The following is a 23,124-nucleotide window of genomic DNA, read 5'->3' as shown; positions in this document are numbered from 1 at the left end:
GTTTTCAAGGAGCTTTCTTCCACGTACTACAAAGCTGTGGAACGATCTTCCTTGTGCGGTGTTTTCGGGATGATACGGCATGGGCATGGGTTCCATAAGAAAATAAGAATATTAGAGCTGTTGTAAATATTCATTGATTTTTAAAAGAGTGGCCGTTGAGTATATTTTTTGATTTTCTCACGAGCTCTACTTTTTCCAAACATGGTATATTCAGTAATTTATTTTTATATTGGCGATTCAAAAGCGCTTAGTTAAATAAATGAATAAAGTTAATTTAACTTTGACTTTGAAATATAATAGCGGATGTTCATGGGTTGCCTCACCACTTCCCATTACGAGTCTCTTACCTGTTTGCCTCCTCTTACCTATATATAAACACGTTGCTTGTAGCCATAGTAAAGGCTATGCCTAGCTTAGCGCTTAGGTAATTTGGGTGAAATTACGTAGGTTATTTTATCTACACCCATACTTTAAACCCACTATTAAAGATTCAAAAACAGTTAGTTTATTGCCAACATTAAAACACCCAATGTTCTTATAACCATAACATCATCCAAACGAGTGTTGTAATGGGATTCAGTACAACATTACAACATCCGTTTTCATATTATCACTCCTTAGGTTTATGGTTACTAGGACTGGCTTTTTTAATGTTTGCAGTAAGCTAACTGTTTCAGAATCTTTTAAAGAGGATTCATATTATGGGTGTAGATAAAGTCTTATACGCAACTGTTGATAATTAGGTACTAAAACACTCATGTGATACTATTATTACATCCGTGTTTTAATACCCCTTTAACCCCAACAGTTACATAAATAACTATTAACAGTATACTATTATCATTCTAAAAAATCTATTTCAAGTCTATTTAATTACTAAGCAATTTTATGTTTTTCACTTTTCACAAAATATTTATAAATGGTTATAATGGAATACATTATTAGAGTAACAAGAAGCAATAAAATACTAATAACTGTTAATATTAATTTGACTTCGTAATACTCCATCCAGGACATATTGGCTGCGGGAGATCGAAGATGTTTCGCTCCACCGTGTCGTAGTACGTAGTTTTACGATAGTTTTATAAGTAATAAAATATTGCCTATATTATAGCCATCATTTTGTTCTATTGTCAATAGTTTTTGCAGCGCACGCAAAAATAGGTTTTCAATTTTACACCTTGTGTTACAAAATAGCAATTTTATTACGGATCCCTAATTTTGAAAAAAAAAAACATAGCCTATAGCCTTCCTCGACAAATGGACTACCCAATACTGTAAGAATCATTCAAATCGGACCAGTAGTACCAGAGATTAGCGCGTTCAAACAAACAAACAAACAAACACTGCAGCTTTATAATATTATTAGTATATTAGTATAGATGACATTTCAAAAGCGTCTAATTTAAGCTTATTGAATAAAGTTCATTTTACTTTGACATTGAGTATATTCAGAATCTGGTAGACTACTAGTCTCTGGTATGCAGGAGTCCATGTACATACAGGCACGTGCATGACGGTAGAATACGAGAAGAGTTGGACGAGTAGTGTGGATACTACGCAAAGCACAAACAGTAGACGAGTTAATTTGATTTTGGCATTCCAATACCAAATTAACGAACATTATGTATTAGTGAATTTATTCTTTAAAAACGGGAAAGAAAAACTATAATAGATTTTTTTTTCTTAGATCATTTATACGTCTAGATAGACTATGACAGCTGTGAACACGTCGAAAAAATCAACATCTATTTTGAGCTATTTCAATGAAAATACTCTGCCGCATTATTATTGTAAAATAATATTTTCATTCAGTATATTTAATACACTTTTTGTTAAAATTTTCTTTCTAATTTTCTTTTATTGGTTGTAAGTAGTTCAGTAGAAATCAGTGGGAGGCTCCTTTGCACAGGATGCCGGCTAGATTATGGTACAACAACGGCGCCTATTTCTGCTGTAAAGCAGTAATGTGTAAACAATACTGTGTTTCGGTCCGAAGGGCGCCGTAGCTGATGAAATTACTGGGCAAATGAGACTTAACATCTTATGCCTCAGGGTGACAAGCGCAATTGTAGTGCCGATCAGAATTTTTGGGTTAATCAAGAATCCTGAGCGGCACTGCATTGTAATGGGTAGGGATGCTATCGCTAGCCATCAGCTGAAAGTCCTGCTCGTCTCGTCCCTTATTTTCATAAAAAAATACATATGAGTAGCACGAGGCTTATGGTAGCCAACTTATGTCAGGGTATCGAATTTGAGTGTTGGTGTGTCAGCATCGTAAGAACTCACGATTGGCAAGAACGAAAAAACCCCTTATCTTAGTATTTTTAAATATGATATAATACGACTTAAATTAACATGGAACATTTTGGTTACCTTCTGTTCTCTATGACTTCACTGATTGCAAATCTTAAATCTTGCTCGTTAAAACTATTTATATCAAGTTTTGTACCGATGCCAAAATATTTGTATTTCTCAACATTATACCACTGGTCTGCGAACATTGGCAGTCCTATAAGTGGTACGCCACCAATTATAGCTTCTTCTGTAGACTGGAAACCACCTTGCATTATGAAGAGTTTTACGTTTGGATGTTCTGAAAAACAACGTGTGTATGTACTTTATGTAGGCAACCAACAAGTTATACTTCTTTTGCGTAACAAAACAAAAATCCTTAATTTTATTTTATTTCTCGTGCTATTTTGTAAATTGTTGCTGAAAGAACAATCTATACTAATATTATTAAGAGGAAACGTGTTTTTGTATACATGTTTGTAATATTTTCACACAAAAACCACTTGATCGATTTTAAAAATTCTTTCACCATTAGAAAAATGCATCTTCAATGAGTCACATAGGCTATATTACATTTTCAAAAAATATAGGGAACCCTATTAAAATTTAATAATATAACCCAAGGTGTGAAAATATTAGTTATCAAAAATCTAACATCGCGTGCGCTGCGGAAACAATTGATATAGAACAAAAAATGTTGTACAATATTATTGAACGTATTATTATCTAAGTATCTACACATAAGTCCGCAATATCATATGTCTAACTACTGTAGTTAAGCCACTATAACTACTTTTTAAAATTTTAAAAGTTGATAAGAGTTCCGACAATAATCAAACCATATTATTCATACCTCTGTGCTAGTTCTAGTGCTCGTTCAGGGCTAGTTCACAATCAGTTATATCCAGTACTGCATAATATTATTATTGAAAAACAACATGGGTTTGTTGAACGACGTTCCACTACAACAACTCTATTATTCTATGTTTTTTATTTGACTCATATTTTTGAAAATTTAGACTCTAATATGCAGATGGACAGAATGTACACTGATTTCCAAAAAGCCTTTTACAGGGTAGAATATGGAATGCTTCTTAGAAATCAAATAGTACAAGCATTAAAATCATAAGTTATAACTAATATATATATATATATATATATATATATATATATATATATATATATATATATTTTAATTTAAGCACATTTTTCATTCTCTTTTTTTTGTATCTATTAAATTTTCACCTTATAATGTTTACCTTACTCAATTTTCATAATATTATTTATCTATGGTTAACGGTGCTGGTGGCACATTTAGTATTACCCTATAATGTATTTTAGTTCGTAAGATTTAATGTTTCTCTGTTTGTTAACCCCAATAAATAAAATAAAAAATAATCAATGAATGGCAACTACATACTTACTCAACAGATCAGGCTGTGGTACCCACTTTGTAATTCTTATATTCTTTGATTTTCCAGAAACATCTTCGTCCCACCGCCACAAAACATCGTAGGGCAGCTCAGAAAATACTTTTGTAAATATATCAACTTGACTCTTTGGGAAAAGGGACGATTTTGTGTTTGTTCCAAAGCTCACGTAAATAACTCCGTGTTTAGATGAATCCAGAAATATTTTAAGATCCTGGAACAGATTTATCAATAAATCCTATAAGTTTAAGTAAATAAAGTAGCTTTTAAAGGATTTCAACATGTATTATTCAAACTATTTTTTAACATTATATTATATTATTACTAAGTATTTTTACCCAGTTAATTTCGTAGTATTAAGTATATCAATTGTCTTATCTTTTTTGTTTGATTGATGGGAACCAAAACTAATAGGGAGTTAAAGATATAAATTATCACATAGTAAAGGATCTATAGTTATAACAATAACAATCATAACAGGATTTAACTATAGATCCTGAAGCCACTGTTAATCTGTAACTATGTTCTGCGGTGAAGTTGAAACTGAGCTGAGACATCCATTTTATGTTTCATAACATAAACTGGAAGTCTATGAAAGAGGATGAGGAATATATTTGAATTAGAAACATTTATGGAACAACTCCTAAAAGTTGCTTTTCTTAGTTACTGTCGAAAAGTCATAAAAGAAAGTCGACTAGTGATGCAAAGATCATTGGAGAAAGAGGCTTAGCATAGAATGCTGGCTTAATAGCACCATTACAAAAAGGTTAGTATAAAATGAAACCCTAATTAGTATATATAAACATCTCATCATAGACTCATATAAAATTTATAAATAGAAATTATTAAAATAAATTCAAGTTATGTCTCAAGGTGAGCCACCTGCGATTGGAATGCTGCTTAGACTTTGCAACTTCAATGGAAATTGTTATACTTACATAAACTCGACTAGAGATTCAACGTCAAGGTTACTCAATTGCGATGCTGTTGCAATTTTTTGTGAAAAACACAATACAATAAAAGTTACAGAGAGACTATGAAATTATTTTATTTTTATCGGTACTCCATGTGCAATGTTTCACTTCCATTCGATGTTTGAAAGTCGGTGAAAATCAGGTTCAAAGAATCCGTTACATAGATAAGATATATAGGTGTCTTATATATGTAACTATCAAGATCAAGATATTAATACCGTGTTAAAAAAGAAGTGGACATCCATCAGGTGGACGTCATGCTCATATCGTTATTATTTTTTTATATAAAATAATAATTGCAATAAACATAATAACAAGTATCACCTGATAAAATGAAATACTTTTGAATGGATTAAAACGCTTGTAAATTGTAATTTTTATTATTACTAGTGTTCGCCCAGAGGTCGAAATTAGCCTTTAATTCATTTAATTAAGTTTCAACTTAATTACGGATTATTTGTTAAAGACCACTATATGTATGTGTGTAACATTCAAGCAGTAGTGTGTGTAATATTTATTTTTATTTGTTTAAATGTATTTATATAAGACGTTTTATATAAGAAAAATAGCTTTATGCACATTTTCACCATATAGACTTTACCTGTCTTAAGTGTCACATTTATCCGTTCGCGCATTTTTTTAAAAAGGGGTACAAAGTTTTCGCTTTGCGTATTAATATATAGATTTTATTTAACCCGACGCTTTGTGATACGTTTTCAGGGGGACAGACGAAAGAGAAAACAATAAAAAAGTGTGTGCCTGTATTTTTTACGCGCTATTGAAGTAAAACTTAATAATAATTAACGTTAGGAATAATTAACAGATACATAAATATATTATATTATTTATAGATACTTTAATGAAAGCCCTGTTACCAACTAAGAACTCACGAGCATAATTATTAGATTTTTTTTGCAATTTTTTTTCTCGGAAACGCTGACGATCTAAACTCATCTTTTGAGCAAAGTTGGCATTTTCTCTACTGAGTAAAAAATATTTATAATATATATTATTTTAACAAGTGAGATTTTATATATTTTACAAAGAATGTTTATTCATTAGAAAATAAACACTTACACTTTTTACAGGTCATTGATTTTCTTTTTTAATCCTATTTATTGATGATTATTATTATCATTTTATATTCTATTTATAATCTTTTATATTTTCTATTTATAAATATTTATATTCATACCACTTGAACATTTTGAAATTTTCAATCATTAAATAAAATAATTGAGAATAAGAAATTGAAGGTTTTTGAATAATAACGAATATGGCTGCATGGGCTCGAACCCTTTGCCTGTCCTAATAATGGACGAAGAATTCAACACCAAATCAACAAATGGCGCAAATGTCAGAAAAATCCTAAAAACTTTTATTTATTATTTATTACAATAGTAGTATTAAATAAACGAAATATAAACTTTAGGATTTTCAAAAAATAATACTGTGCAACTTGAAATATTTTTTAAAAAGCATTTTAAGACTATAAAATTGTAACGGTAAAAAAAATGTTTCAACTGACTTTTTTCTGACGGGAGTACTGAGCGTTACTTCCGTCAGAAAATGTTACTGTGTTACTCCTAAGTCGCGCCTAAAGAAGTTTAACTTCAATAATAACAATGTAACTTTACGCAAAAACCTAATGTAAAAAAGGAGTTACACTTACCCACGTGTTAAACCTTTAAAAAGTGTTTTAATTTAATTGTGTGACACTCGCGTTAATCAAAGAATATACAATGTTCTACCCGTTGATGCTTTATAAAGTTGAACTACAATCTAATTACTAATAAATGTGAAAGTTTCTATATAATTACTTATTACTCATAAATGTATTAATAACTTAATAATGATATCCCATATAAAAACGTTCGGGCCAAGGGTATGTATAATAAAAATAATATCATTGCTTCGGGTGACTGATGAAGATGCGAGTTGGAGCTATTGTATATAAATGATATTTTGGTTTTCTTACCTACCTCGGGGATTTCCTGCTTTGGTTTTTCGTATATACCTCCAATATACACGACATTTGGGGGAACAGGTATATTTGCAGCCCAAATGGGAAAGTTATTATAAAATACAAGGTCGATATTTTCGATTAATTTCTGCAGTGGAGGCACATCTGGTCCGATTATTCTTTTCAGCTGCTTATCCTCTTCAATTTGAAGAGTTGAATATATATACTCAAGACCGGTGTTATGTATGAACTCTTGTATCTTTTCCCATGCAGTCAAATTGTACAACCTCCGTTGGAAAACGTTGGCGTACAAAAGTGGATGATTTGGCAATCCTGAAATTTTATTTACAGAAACCATTGCACTCGCTGAACTAATGCGAATGACAGGAACATTTTGGAAAATATAAGAAAACACAAGAGCTGGTCTAACAAACTCTTCAATCAGAAGCAAATCGTAGTTTGCTTTGCTGCGAACTATTTTCTGAACATCTTTAGTTTCCAACTGCAAAAAGAATGCTGTACTAGTTAATTGACATAGAATTGAAAAAGCATTTAAAATGTCTGTGTTCCCTCCAATAACTGAGTTCTTTAGTACAAATTTGCGCCAAAAGTCATACGATACATCATGAACGTCTATTTCAGTCAGATTTCTTGGTGCGTTATCTTTGAATGCTGGATCTGGTGTTATGACTGTTACTTCATGTCCACGTTTAGCCAATGCTTGAGTAAGTGGTCGAAAAACAACTTGATGGCTGATTGATGGAGTTGGAAAGATAGCTAAAATACGAGCACAATCCGTCCTTGATAAAAACGTCACTAATGTGAGATAAAATATGGATTTCATCTTCAGCGTTGTTCACTACTAACAAGTTTCAAAGCTGATTTCGTTTATATAAACTCAATTCGCATTTGGGGTAACAGGTTTGCAGATTCAAATGTATAATTAATGCAGATAATAAGGCCTGATACGAACGTTACTCTTAGCACTTTGTTTTGATTTTGCGGTGAATTAGGCGCCCTAAAATATCAACTATAGTGTTTTTAGTATATAAAAACAAATAAATTATAATATAGTTTGATTTTTAAGTCTATTTAGCAGCAATAATTATACATCCTAGTCTGTCGCTACTGTTGCTTTGAAAATGTAAGGTTGATGATTAACTTAATGTAAAAAAAATCGTATTCGTGTAGGTCATGTATATTTGATGCATCGCTTCACATATGGCAATGAGTTTCTTGTCAAATTATATTTTTCACACGAATTGAGAACCTTCTTTATTTGAGTTGGTTGAAAATATCATGTTATAAGATGAAAGAGGGATAGGCCATCGTCAAGAAAGATGGGTTTAGCAGGTCAGGTACTGGTAAAAAACTTTAAAAAATACAACCAATCAAAGTACCGTTTGCAATCTGACGACTGCCTGCAGTCGTCAAGGTCTACCGGTTTGTAAGCAAATTTGTCATTATAAGTCTCAAATTTGACCTTATCTAGTTGAAACGATAAAATTTTGGCGATAGCGATTGAGTAGCAAATATTTTGCATAATTGAAGTTACACTTCTTTTAGCGCATTAGGGGAAAAAAGTCAGAATCAATTTTTACGATGCGCGTGCACACGAATAATAATAACTTAATTCAAATTCAAATTCAAATATTTTTATTCAAGATAGGATGTGAAATCACTTATTGAAAGTCAAAAAAAACTACCACCTATTCCAAAGTGAATGCCTCAGGCCTGAGAAGAATGGGCGCAACAAACTCAGCGGGCTTTTTTTTTTCATCAAAAATATGTTTTACAATTAAAGGAACATTTACAAAGTAACATTGTACAATTAAACTTATTATTTAATAGCCTGAGGCCGGTCGCTCCATTCCCAATCTGTGGTATCATTAAGAAAGTCATTTATGTTATAGTAACCTTTACCACACAAACGTTTTTTAACAATTCTTTTGAATAACGTAACACCTTTGTTTTGAGCATTTTCTGGGATCTTGTTGTAAAAGCATATACATCGCCCCACAAAAGACTTACTAACTCGACTAAGCCGAGTAGTAGGCATCATCAGTTTATGTCTGTTCCTGGTGGTTATGACAGTTTCTGGCAAATTCACTTATGTGCCTATGAACATACATTACATTATCAAGAATATATTGAGGAGCAACAGTCAAGATGTTAATTTCTTTGAATTTTGCTCTCAATGATTCTCTAGGATCTAGGTTATAAATAGCGCGAATAGCCCTCTTCTGCAGCACAAATATTGTATTAATATCAGCAGCGTTGCCCCATAGCAATATACCATAGGACATAATACTATGGAAATAACTAAAGTATACTAGTCGCGCCGTATCTATGTCAGTTAATTGTCTAATTTTTTTTACCGCGTATGCTGCAGAACTAAGTCTGTTCGCCAATCCTTCAATATGGGGGCCCCATTGTAATTTGGAATCTAGAGTAATGCCAAGAAATATAGCAGATTCCACCGGTTCTATCACCTCTCCGTTTAACAAAACATTTGCATTTACATTTTTGATATTTGGTACGGTAAATTTAATGAATTTAGTTTTCTTGCTATTTAACAATAGGTAATTAGCGCTAAATCAGTACACGATGTCAGATAAAATATCGTTCACATCGTCATACATAGCTTGGTTTCTTTTCACTTTGAAAATCAGTGAAGTGTCGTCCGCAAACAATACTACCTTATGTTTTTTCTCTATAAGATTAGGAAGATCATTTATATAGATAAGGAAGTGGAACGGTCCAAGAATAGACCCTTGTGGTACCCCCATACTGAGAGTAGTCCCAGGAGATCTCCTGCCATTTACGTCGACCCTCTGAATTCTATTGTTTAGATATGAAGTCAGAAGATCGAGCGAAGTTCCTTTTATGCCATAGTGGTATAGCTTCCTGACCTGCTTTGAATGTTGAACACAATCAAAAGCCTTAGATAAATCACAGAAGATGTCAAGTGCATCCTGCGATTCCTCCCAGGCATCAAAAATATTCTTGATCAGCTCAACACCTGCATCCGTTGTTGAACGTCCCCTAGTAAAGCCAAATTTTGGGTCAGAAGAGCATCCCGACTTAAATATTGGTGTAATTTTACTATGTTTCAGAAGGTCAGGAAACATGCCACGATTAATACAATTATTAAATACTATTGCAAGATATGGTGCTATGACATCAATTATTGAACTTATTATTTTAACAGAAATGCCCCATATATCAGCAGTTTTTTTCATGTCTAGAGATTTAAAAGTTTTAATTATTTCTCCAGGGCTAACAAAACTAAAATTGAAACTTTGTTGACATCCTATAACATTTTCCAGAAGAAGTGACTCAGCAACACTGGTGGAGGAGACAAGAGTGTTTGTGATAGAAACTGGAATCTCAGAAAAAAAATTCTCAAAACCAGTAGCAACTTCCTGCTGAGATTGAATATATAGATAAATGAATGATATATAGATAAATGTTATTTAACTAAATTATGCGGTACAATACTATTTTCAATGGTAGTTTTAATACCTTCTTTAATACAATATTGTTCATTCTACAAAAGTAAAAGGAGGAATTAAGTTTATAGTTATTATGTTTTGTTACGCCATTGATACATATTGATGATTGAGCTTCGTCATAAAATCGCAGCGTCACAGACATCTCAATTTCCATAGACATGATTGCGTGCCCTTGTACCTTGTATCTGTACACGTATCTTTGAGTGCGTGAAATGATGCCATATTATAGCGATCCCCTTTGACCACCCTGAAAATTGCTGTGTAAAATTTCGATAATCTTATGAAAATCCGTGGATGTGCATTAAATAATTTGAATTTTTTTTTTGAAACGAAGTTCTTTATATGGCGTTGGGGAGGGGTACCCTAGCCGACAAAAAACATCCGTAACGTTAAAAAAAACGTAAGATTTTTATGTATTGAAACGGTTCACACTGCCTGTGCTGTGTTTTGTTGATATTTTTTTAAAAATATTTTAATTATAAATACTGATTTTGAAACACCTTTTGGAAACCATTTTTTCAAATAATTTTATTGAAAATATGTTTTTTTTTAAATATATATTTTTGAAATATATATTTTTGTAATATATTAAGGAATTATGGAAATATATTTTTTGAAATATTTTCAAAACAAATTTATATTGAGTGTTTTTTTGGAAAACTTCTGGTTTAAGTATATTTTTTAAACAATATCTTATTGAATGGTTTTTTTTTGGAAATATCAATATGGGTATCATTTTCTAGCTTTGCGAAATATCTATTACGAATATACCATCTATTTTAAGATCCAAAATGGTGGATGTCATATTTTCAATAAAATCAATATGGGTAATGAAAACCATGAAACGACACCCATAATCATAGTTTGATAATTTTTTTAATAAGTCACGTGGGACCTGCCCATATTTTACAAAATTTTCAATCCATAACGTTTTAGTGCAAGCTATACCTAGTTAAAGACTTAAATAATTTTGTGAAATTGAGTAAATTATTTTAACAGTACCTACACTTTAATCATTACAAAAAAATCAATTCAAAGTCTATTTAAGTTACTAAGCAATTTTATGTTTATCACTTTTCATAAAATAATTATAAATGGTTATAATCGAATACATTATTAGAGAAACGAGAAGCAATAAAATACTAATGACTGTTAATATTAATTTCACTTCGTAATACTCCATCCAGGACATATTGGCTGAGGGAGAGAATAAGTTAATTTCACTTTGACTTTGAAATATAATATCGGATGTTCATGGGTTGCCTCACCACTTCCCATTACAAGTCTCTTGCCTGTTTGCCTCCTCTTACCTATATATAAACACGTTGCTTGTAGCCATAGTAAAGGCTATGCCTAGTTAAGCGCTTAGATAATTTGGGTGAAATTACGTAGGGTATTTTATTTTATTTATTTATTACCCATGCTTTAAACCCTCTATTAAAGATTCAAAAACAGTTAGTTTATTGCCAACATTAAAACACCCAATGTTCTTATAACCATAACATCATCCAAACGAGTGTTGTAATGGGATTCAGTACAACATTACAACATCCGTTTTCATATTATCACTCCTTAGGATGACATTATGGTTACTAGGACTGGCTTTTTTGATGTTTGCAGTAAGCTAACTGTTTCAGAATCTTTTAAAGAGGATTCATATTATGGGTGTAGATAAAGTCTTATACGCAACTGTTGATAATTAGGTACTAAAACACTCATGTGATACTATTATCACATTCGTGTATAATACCCCTTATTACCCAACAGTTGCATAAATAACTATTAACAGTATACTATTATCATTCTAAAAAATCTATTTCAAGTCTATTTAATTACTAAGCAATTTTATGTTTTTCACTTTTCACAAAATATTTATAAATGGTTATAATGGAATACATTATTAGAGTAACAAGAACCAATAAAATACTAATAACTGTTAATATTAATTTGACTTCGTAATACTCCATCCAGGACATATTGGCTGCGGGAGATCGAAGATGTTTCGCTCCACCGTGTCGTAGTACGTACTCCGTCCACCAGATGGCCTTATCCAGCCCCTTCTGGGGCTCATCACTTAAAATCTGTCGTAATTTCACGATATTGTTTCGATAACTGGAAAAAATATAAATGTGTACATGTAGTGTTTATAGTTGGTACCACAGGTACTAATTGTATGAATTTATCAATGACGTTCTATACATATGGACATATCATTCGCAGTCTGATAATGGAACGGCAAAAGTGTGCTTAAAGACAATGTAAGCACACTTTTCTCCTTAGTCGTGTGTTAACTGTGTGTCAATCAACTAGTCTAAATGTGCTATAAAAAGTGCTCAAATAATACATTAAAGACTCAAAAAAATGATGGTGTGACTTATTATCGGTAAGGTTATTTTATTTATATAGGATTAATATGCAAAAAGCGCAAGTAATTTAATAAAAAAGTGATTTTTTTTCATTAAATATGGTACAATTATTGACAAGACCCGCTTGTCAGCATGGGACAGATGAAAGGACACAGTCGGAAATGAAAACAATAGAGTCGCTCTTTTTGACCGACTTCAAAAAAGGAGAAAGATTGTCAATTCGTCGGTATGTTTATTTATGTTTGTTACATCAGAATTTTTGACTGGGTGAACCGATTTTGATAATTCTTGTTTTATTTGAACTTTTTTAATTGAAAGTTGGTGCTTCCCGTGTGGGTTGAAAACCATAAAAGTCTTAAATTTGCTATAAGTATGTGCGCAACAAATTTACGAATAACTCAATATAGTTCCCACCGATATCGAAAATTCGATTTTTTATTGGAAAGTATATGCTTCAAAGGAAGTTTGGTAGCTTCCCCTTATGGGATCCGTGGCAAAGTGACAGAACTCTTCAATTCTTAGGATACTAGAACGAATCTTTTTATGCTATTCGGATATTTGAATCGCCTACCGGAACGTTATGGTCAAGTGAAATATGATGATCATTGGAACCCCTGAATGACTTATAGCAAAAGTATAAGGCAGAATTTCTAACAGTCTGTAATAATATTGAAATGCGCGTAAGTTCATTGCTGCATTGCAAAATTTAGTAGATCTACACAAATATAGACAAATTATTAGTTAGTGTAGTTCAGATTCACTAAAAATCTAAAAATAAAAAAAAATTACAAAAAAAACAATCGACTTCAAAAACACTATCCCACAACAATAGAATAAGTACTATGATTATTAATAAATCTAATTCTAATAACGATTATTGTGATTTATGGAGTCGGTTGTTTTTGTTAAAATTTTTAAGGGCCTAGTGAACAATAGTGTATTTTGTGTAATGTTAACGGCTTACATTACGTAAACATTTACATACTAGTGCTATTTACACGTTATCACGGAAGTATACCTAGTGATAATTGATAGGTACGTATTTACACCGCCAAAATGTTTTTTTTTTTTTGGAATAGGAGGACAAACGAGCGTACGGGACACATGTTGTTAAGTGATCACCGCCGCCCACAATCTCTTGCAACACCTGAGGAATCACAGGAGCGTTGCTGGCCTTTAAGGAAGGTGTACGCGCTTTTTTTAAAGATACCTATGTCGTATCATTCCGGAAACACCGCACAAGGAAGTTCATTCCACAGCTTTGTAGTACGTAGAAGAAAGCTCCTTGTAAACCGCACTGTGGAGGACCGCCACACATCCAGATAGTGGGGATGATATCCTAACTTGTGGCGTGTCGTGCGAAGGTGGAATGTGAAATGTAAAAGCTAATATTTTTCAGCTTTCCCGTACATGAGATAATGAAAGAGAATTGGCGCCAGTTGGTAGCAAGAGAGAGATGTGAAGAAATTTACAAACCAAATTAGCATATTTATATTTCACCAGTAAAGGATTTAACCACATTTAAAATTTGACAAAAGCTGTCATACAAATAAATGATGATGTCCGCTTACACTACATATACCAAAAAGATACCGTGGAAAAGATATCTAAGTCTAATAGACAAATTTTATTTAATTTAAAGAACTTAACATTTAATTAACCAGTTTAACTAATTATTTAATGTAAATTTAAATATTATATTTGTGTATTAGTTTCTCTCATCAAAGGTTACCTTTACTTATTAAATCGAAATCCCTTTAGAACGTAAAGAAGTAACAAATATAAACACAAGCTAATAAATAAACATACTAAACTTTCCCCTTTATAATATGAGTGCGATCTTTGTTTAAAAACGTACGACGAACGTAAAACTTATAGCAACCCTCTTTTTCGTCTGGGTTTAAAAAAATACCTAATTGCTACTCCACTGAAGTCACTGTCCAAAACGGGTTCTAAATTCAAAATACGCAGCTGAAATTGAAATAGTGTTTACATTGCTGCCTACTACGAATAATATTTTAAACAACTGGAAAAAACGCAGTAATGTATGTATATAGTCATATGTAGCACTATTGTAGTGCGTATATCATTTGTAGCATGTGCCATATTTCAACTTTGATTTTGTATGAGATGCATTGTCTATATGTATAGAACGTCATTGGAATTTATGAAGGAAAAGGAGCGTTCCTACTCGGTATCTGATGGTTTGAAGCATATACATATGATATAGGTAAAAGGCGTGTGAGAGAGTACATCTCGAAAGAAGATAGAAATCAAGCAAGATAGAAAAATAAAGTGAATTTATTGTGGCCGATTTGATTGTCAAGTCGCATTGACAGCTGTGAAAACGTCAAATGAAATTGAGGTTGACAGTTAATCTCTATTTCGAGCAATGCACACCCACCAACACAAAGTGACATACAAATCACGAGTGTAAGACGTCGATTGTCACGGACACTAAAGTAATAAACCTGGCCTGTTTACATCGGTTGTCTAAAGTCGGAAATATAATTCGAGATCAAAAATGTACACAATGGTGTTGCCAACAACAAAAAATAACCATTCCCATTGTGCGTGTTGAAATATACTAAAACATAATTTCAAAATGTTAAATGTAGTCTAAATACATATAATTAAATATTGCACAACGTTTTCTCTTTGTATTATAGCATTAAATGCATCCAAAACTTAAAATGTAAATTTATTGTGCAAACTTTAAATTAGAATATGGTCTGATTGACCAACTTACGTCAGAGTATAGAATTTGAGTGTTGGTGTGCGCGCGTCTTAAGAACTCACGTTTGGCAAGAACAAAAAAAAATACACACAACGAAGTATTTTTTATCTATAATATAATACGACTAAATTAACATAAAATGTTTTGGTTACCTTCTGTTCTCTATGACTTCACTGATTGCAAATCTTAATTCTTGCTCGTTAAAACTATTCATATCAAGTTTTGTACCGATGCCAAAGTATTTGTATTTCTCAACATTATACCACTGGTCTGCGAACATTGGCAGTCCTATAAGTGGTACGCCACCAATTATAGCTTCTTCTGTAGACTGGAAACCTCCTTGCATTATGAAGAGTTTTACGTTTGGATGTTCTGAAAAAAGGTCTGTATGTTACGTACCCACGAAACAAGTTATACTTTTTTTTGCGTAACAAAACAAAAATCCTTATTTTTTTTCCTCGTGCTCTTTTAAGTTGCTATTGAAAGAACAATGGAAACAATGGAATAAAGAAGGTATTAAATACGACGAATAAAAATATTATTATACGGGGTAATTTAGTGATAAAATTTATTTAAAATATAATTAAATTATTTTATACAATAAGAACGAAATGAATATATTTATTTTATTTTACAACTTATAGAAATTTATACATAAAACTAAAACCAATGGACGAGTTGAGTTGACTGGTTAGAGAATTGGTTCTGATTCCGAATCAGTGATCTAGTCTAGTCTAGAGAGAACAAAGTTTCATATTAGTATTTTTGAGCCTTAAGATTAGAGGTGATTTATTTCATGTAGATTTATTTTTCTGACCATTTATTCAAGTACTTATAGTTAAAACTTTCTTGCCGGAAACATACTATGGGGACAGCACGGCCCCCACGATACCAGTTAAGTATGTCAATTTTACGATACCAGTTGGCGGAGCACAGTGGACTCTGAACCATCCAGGGAATACGATATTGAATAAAATATAATCAATTTATGGCGACTAAATACTCACTCAACAGATCAGGCTGTGGTACCCACTTTGTAATTCTTATATTCTTTGATTTTCCAGAAACATCTTCGTCCCACCGCCACAAAACATCGTATGGCAGCATAGAAAATACTTTTGTAAATATATCAACTTGACTCTTTGGGAAAAGGGACGCTTTTGTGTTTGTTCCAAAGCTGACATAAATAACTCCGTGTTTAGATGAATCCAGAAATATTTTAAGATCCTGGAACAGATATATCAATAACTCCTACAAGTTTAAATAAAATAGCTTTAAAAGAGTTTCAACATTTTAACAATTTATTAACATTAATTATTATTAGGTATTTTTCCCCAGATAATTTCGTAGTACTATTAAAATTGTCTTATCTTTTTTGTTTGAGTGGTGGGAACGAACACTAATAGGAAGTTATAAGAAGATATTCAAAAGAATTGTTAAAAAACGTTTGTGTGGTAAAGGTTACTATAACATAAATGACTTTCTTAATGATACCACAGATTGGGAATGGAGCGACCGCCCTCAGGCTATTAAATAATAAGTTTAATTGTACAATGTTACTTTGTTACTTTGTAAATGTTACTTTAATTGTAAAACATATTTTTGATGAAAAAAAAAAGCCGCTGAGTTTGTTGCGCCCATTCTTCTCAGGCCTGAGGCATTCATTTTGGAATGGGTGGTAGTTTTTTTTTCTATAAGTGATTTCACATCCTATTTTGAATAAAAATATTTTAATTTGAATTTGAATCCTAAGCCACTGTTAATCTGTCACTATGTTCTGCGGTGAAGTTGAAACTAAGCTGAGACAACCATTTTACGTTTCATAACATAAACTGGAAGTCCATTAAAGAAGACAAGGAAGAGTAATTTAAATTAGAAAATTTAAACAACAGCTCCTTTAGATTGTTTTTCTTGGTTACTGTCAAGATGGCATAAAATAAAGTCGACTAGTGATAAAAAAATCCTTGGAGAGAGAGAGAGTAAGTAAGAGTGATAACAAATCTCCAGGAGCCTTAGCACATAATGGTGGCTTGATAGCACCGTAGCTAGTGAAACCTAATTAGTAAATATTATAAACATAGGAAATGCAAATTATGAGAAAGACTCATATAAAATTTATAAATGGAAATTATTAAACTAAACTTAACCTGCAGTTGCCATGCTGCTCAGACTTTTTGTTACAATCGTTGTAATTTCAAATATTCTTTATTACAGTTAAGGTTAATAAGACGCTTTTCAGCGGATATATGAAACCTAGTTAGTAAATATAATGAAATTTTAATATACATATTAATAGCGTACACAGACTCTTATTTTATTATATACACTCAATGAGAGACACAATGTCTTATGTATCAAGGTGATTCAATTGAGATGCTGTTGCAATTTATTGTGAAGAACGCAATACAATAAAAATAAATTACGTTTAAAAAAACCGACTTCAAAAACTGAAAAGTATCAAATAACTAAAAATTTAATTTAATGCATGCTCTTATGCAAACTTTTACCTTTAATAAACCTATTAATATTATAAATGTGAAAGTTTGTATGTCTGGATGTATGTTTGAACTTCTTTAACGCAAAAAACTACTGAATGGATTTTGATGAAACTTTATAGTAATATAGCTTACACACCAGAATAACAAATAGGCTATATATGGCTAAACAACGTTTGCCGGGTCAGCTAGTTATAAAATACTTTTAGTTGTATGTGCAACATTGAAGTCAGTGCCAAGCCCTAAACAAAATAAAACTTAATATTATGAATAGCTTACTTATTGTAATTATTTAGGTTGTCTGGCCACGTCTGTCTATCCGCTTGGGTTGTTTTGTTCTAGACGAAGCTATCCCGCTCAAAGTCACGCGTGGCGAGTGTAGGTACCTTTATTACATTTGGCTTGGCACCGACTTCAAAGCTATCAATATGTAGCACATACAAATAATAGTATTTTATTAATATTAATGGTGAAGGTTTGCATGGGTGGTGTATTAAATTAAATTTTTAGTTATTTGATTTTTTTTTTATGAAAATAAGGGACAAGATGAGCAGGACGTTCAGCTGATGGTAATTGATACGCCCTGCCCATTACAATGCAGTGCCGCTCAGGATTCTTGAAACCCCCAAAAATTCTGAGCGGCACTACAACTGCGCTCGTCACCTTGAGACAAGATGTTAAGTCTCATTTGCCCAGTAATTTCACTAGCTACGGCGCCCTTCAGACCGAAACACAGTAATGCTTACACATTACTGCTTCACGGCAGAAATAGGCGCCGTTGTGGTACCCATAATCTAGCCGGTATCCTGTGCAAAGGAGCCTCCCACGGGATACTTTTCAGTTTTTGAAGTCGGTTTTTTTCAACGTAGTTTATTTTTATTTTTTACGTTTTAGTGTCGGTTAATAATAATATATACTCAACCTGAATGAAAACTCCAAAAAAAGCCGTATACAGAAAACAATTATGTCATCCAGGTAGACAAAAATTTTCATATAAATGTTCATAAAATGAAAACTACTGGGCCAAACTCTGTGAAATTTTTATGGGACCAAATGGCATCTATTTCGCATCAACAAAATAAATACCGATCGAACTGATAACCTCCTCCTTTTTGAAGTTGGTTGATAAAAGTAAGATTGACTTATTAATTATTGACTTATAATCATCGGTGCTCAAAAATTATGCAAAGATTCACTTCTATTTGACGTTTGAAAGTCGGTAAAAACAGGCTCAAAGATTCCGTTACATAAATAAGGTGTATAGGTCTCTTATATTATATCTTATCAATCTTACTAATCAAGACAATAAAACAGTGTTAAAAAAAATTGTTACCTTCGTATCTATTTGAAAATTAATAATCGTAGTAAAAATTTTCAATCTGTTTAAATATAATACTTTTTAAAGGATTTATTGCTTGTAATTGTAACTGTATTTTTACATACGGTTTTTGCGCTAAAGTTACATTTTTATTATTACTAGTTTTTGTCCAGAGGTAGAAATTCGTCCATAATATTCATTTAATTTAAAGTTTCAATTTAATTACGATTTATTTGTTAAAGACTATATCCCTATAATGTATGTGAGTGTCATTCAAGCAGTAGTGTGTGTAATATTTATTTTAATTTATTTCAATGTACATGTATTTATTTATACAAGGAATTTTTTATAATAAAAATAGCTTTATGCACTTTTTCACCATATAAACTTTAACTGTCTTTAAATATCACGTTCATCCGTTCGTGCAATTTTTTTTAAAGGGATACAAAGGTTTCGCTTTACGTACCTATTAATGTATAAAATTTATTTAACCCGACGCTTCGTGATACGTTTTCAGGTGGACGGACGAAAGTAATAATAAAAATGTAACTCTAACGCAAAAACCTTATCAAAAAAAACAATTACAATTACCCACGTGTTTATCTTTTAAAAAGTATGCGACTTGTGTGGACACGCTAGCCTCCTCTCATATTGAACATTCATCTAGAGCGCAGGTGCAGGGCATCTAGGTGCAGCGGCGGAAACTGCCGAAAACCTAAAGCAGAGGAAATATGCATCACTCGGTGATGGATACTTTTTTGTTCCCTTTGGGGTGGAGACGATGGGTCCTTGGGGTTCATCAGCACAAAAACTCATAAAAAAATTATCCAGGCGTCTAACCGATTTAACAGGTGACCCAAGATCTGGTACGTACCTCTGTCAAAGGATAAGTTTGGCCATACAAAGAGGAAACGTAGCTTCATGGGCACCTTACTTGCCGACAGTATGTGTAATTAATTAATTTTATTAGATTATTTAAGTTTTATTTTATTATTTTTTATATAAATAGTGTTTTTAATTAGTAAGTCATATGTAAATACTTGGAAATAAATGTTATATGTTTTATTATAGTAAATTAATAAAAGAAAAACTTTATAACGATTAAAACTTATATAACCCTCCGGGCCAATGGTATGTATGAAAAAAATATCTTTGCTTTGGGTGACATCCGGGCTAAATTCCAAAGTCCATTGTGATAAAAACGCGAGTGAGCTATTGTGTAAATATTTTCTTACCTACCTCGGGTATTTCCTGCTTTGGTTTTTTGTATATGCCTCCGATATACATGACATTTGGGGGAACAGGTATATTAGCAGTCCAAATGTGAAAGTTATTATAAAATACAAGGTCGATATTTTCCATTAATTTCTGCAGTGGAGGCACATCTGGTCCGATTATTCTTTTCAACTGTATATCGTCTTCAATTTCATGAGTTGAATATATATACTCAAGACCGGCGTTATGTATGAACGCTTGTATTTTTTCCCAAACAGTCAAATTGTAAAACCTCCGCTGGAAAACGTTGGCGAACAAAAGTGGATGATTTGGCAATCCTGTACTTTGATATGCAGAAACCATTACACCCCCCGAACTAATGCGAATAACAGGAACATTTTTGAAAATATAAGAAAACACTAGAGCTGGTCTCACACACTCTTCAATCAGTAGCAAATCGTAGTTTGCTTTGCTTCGAACTATTTTCTGAACATCTTCAGTTTCCAACTGCAAAAAGAATGTTTTACTTAATGATTCTGATAAAATTGAAAAAGCATTTAAAATATCTGTATTCCCTCCAACAGCAGCGTTCTTTAGAACAAATTTGCGCCAAAAGTCATAGGAAACATCATGAACGTCAATTTCTGTCAGATTTCTTGTTGCATTATCTTTAAATGCTGGATCTGGTGTTATGACTGTTACTTCATGTCCACGTTTAGCCAATGCTTGAGTAAGTGGTCGAAAAACAACTTGATGACTTATTGATGGAGTTGGAAAGATGGCTAATATACGAGCACAATCCGTCCTTGATAATAACGTCACTAATATAAGATAGAATATGGATTTCATGTTAAGCGTCGTACACTACTAACAAGTTTCAAAGCTGGTTTCGTTTATATAAACTCAGTTTTATTTAAGGCCTGACACAAACGTGACACTGAGAACTTTGTTTTGATTCTGCGGTGAATTAGGCGCCGTAAACTATCAGCTATACAGTGTTTTAAGAATATAAAAACAACATGAATTATAAAATGGTTTGATTTTCAAGTCTTAGCAGCAATAATTTTACCTCCGAGCCGTTAGTGTTGCTTTTACAGTATAATATAATATATTATAGGTAAAATATACATATATACATACAGAGGCGGCCCTACCCATTGCGAGGCTCCTGGCGGCAGGTCTTTGCAGGGCCCCTTTGTACTTCGTGAAAAGTATGTGATGCGAAAATAGTTCTGGTTTTTGGGTTTAGTTATTTGTCATATTGAGGAGAAATGCCAAAGTTATACAAATTAATAAAATATGTTAGGTTCTTTCTAGGACGTAGGTGTCAGCTAAGAAACGGGTTTCAGAAACTCTTCCCCTACCCTTAGGGTGAATGTGGGGATCGAAGGTTGTATGAAAGTCCAATGTGAGAGACGAGAAAATCGACATTTAGGTGAATAGCTTTAAATGATAAAAAGCTGTGTAAGCAATTTTGGGAAAGCCCGTTTTAAGGGTGGTAAAATATGGAGGTAAAGTTAGTTTAGAAAAGTTGTAACTATAGTTATTTCAATTGAAATTTGAAATGTAGATTCTTTATAGAGGACCAGTGCAAGAAAAAAGGATGCTATGAATATCCCCCACCCCAAACGGGGTCAAAAGGGGGGTTGGAAGGTTGTATGAAAGTCCTATGTTTTTTGAAGTTGACACGTGAAAATCGACACTTAGGTAACTCGCTATAAATAATGAAAATCTGTACCTACACGTTATTTTGGAAAATATCTCCTTAAGGGTGGTAAATAGGGGATAAAACTTTGTGTGGAAAGTTTTAATTATTGTTAAATTGAAGTTTGTTAGGTCTTTTTAGGGAGAAGGTATCAGCTAAGAAAAATTTTTACGAAAACCCTCGTATTAAGGGGGTGAAATTGGGTTTGAAATGTTGAATGAAAGTCTTATGAAGTAGGGGCATTTTTGTATAGGTACCTATATAATTAAAATACCTCTAACACCTAAGCCCTTCGATGATAAAATTATTAAATAAAAAATTGTTATACTGTGATTGTTGTTGTTGTCATTTAGAAGAGGGATTGCTTGATGGAGGCAAGACGGCTCATTCTGCTTTCAAATTACCTATAAATTTGAACACGGCACAAGTACTTCGAGAAGCCAAAATTATTGTATGGGATGCGTGTACTATGGCCCATAAGAAAGGCATTGAAACTCTAAATAGGACTCTCCAACATTTAAGGAATTGTAAAGGACTTATGGGCGGAGGCACGGTACTAGTGGCTGGTGACTTCAGACAGACGTTGCCTGTTGTCTCACGAGGGACACGTGCAGATGAAGCGACGGCTTGCCTTAAGTCATCAGTTCTATGGCCTAAAGTTAATATTTTGTCCTTAAAAGTAAATATCGGTGTCTATCTTCAACATGATTCAAAGGCGGAGGAGTTTTCCAATTTGTAGGAGGGATGTAAAATAAACATTCCCAGTAATTTTGGTCATGTTGTGAGAGATCTGACTAGCTTAACGGACAGAATCTACCCCAATATTGTTCAATCTGGAGTAAATTGCGCTGCATGGCTGAGAGAAAGAGCTATTCTTTCTATTTCTGTGCATTATCCTGTAGAGTTTCTTTACACTCTTGAACCACCAGAAATACCACCTGACATCCTATACCTCAAAGTTGGCGCTCCAATTATTTTAATGAAACTTTGCAAACTCCGAAACTTTACAAAGGAATCAGACTTCAGGTCAAGGTCAAGACACAACATGTGAAGGAAGCCATCATTTTAATTGGCGTCAACCAAGGGAAAACAGTCTTTATCCCTATGATTA

At 32.6% G+C, this 23,124-nt stretch overlaps 2 protein-coding genes across 4 annotated transcripts in view; both read right to left on the bottom strand.

Annotated features, from left to right (window-relative positions):
- Positions 1-2,357: 2,357 nt before the first annotated feature.
- On the bottom strand, positions 2,358-21,172 carry LOC126978830 (UDP-glycosyltransferase UGT5-like). The gene is made up of 3 exons (XM_050827922.1): positions 20,333-21,172; positions 16,288-16,507; positions 2,358-2,596 (listed from the first exon to the last, which is right to left on the bottom strand). Exons 1-3 carry the CDS (start codon positions 21,155-21,157, stop codon positions 2,373-2,375), a joined length of 1,269 nt encoding a protein of 422 aa, XP_050683879.1. The 5' UTR covers positions 21,158-21,172; the 3' UTR covers positions 2,358-2,372.
- The window catches only part of LOC126978749 (UDP-glycosyltransferase UGT5-like), a 54,174-nt gene continuing 42,269 nt past the window's right edge, over positions 11,220-23,124 (bottom strand). Inside the window, exons 4-5 of one of the 3 annotated variants that reach the window (XM_050827842.1) lie at positions 15,433-15,652; positions 11,220-12,289 (exon numbers count right to left, since the gene is read on the bottom strand). In XM_050827842.1, coding sequence (XP_050683799.1) covers positions 12,013-12,289; positions 15,433-15,652 — 497 coding nt within the window. In that variant the 3' untranslated portion in view covers positions 11,220-12,012. The remainder of the gene's footprint in view (positions 12,290-15,432; positions 15,653-23,124) is intronic. The other 2 variants (XM_050827807.1, XR_007732697.1) reach the window with 2 other exon arrangements.

The sequence above is a fragment of the Leptidea sinapis genome, chromosome 3 (assembly GCF_905404315.1).
Source record: "Leptidea sinapis chromosome 3, ilLepSina1.1, whole genome shotgun sequence".
In the NCBI taxonomy this organism is placed as follows: domain Eukaryota; kingdom Metazoa; phylum Arthropoda; class Insecta; order Lepidoptera; family Pieridae; genus Leptidea; species Leptidea sinapis.
Note: the sequence above shows the minus strand (reverse complement) of the source record. Positions and strands in the feature narration are given on the sequence as shown.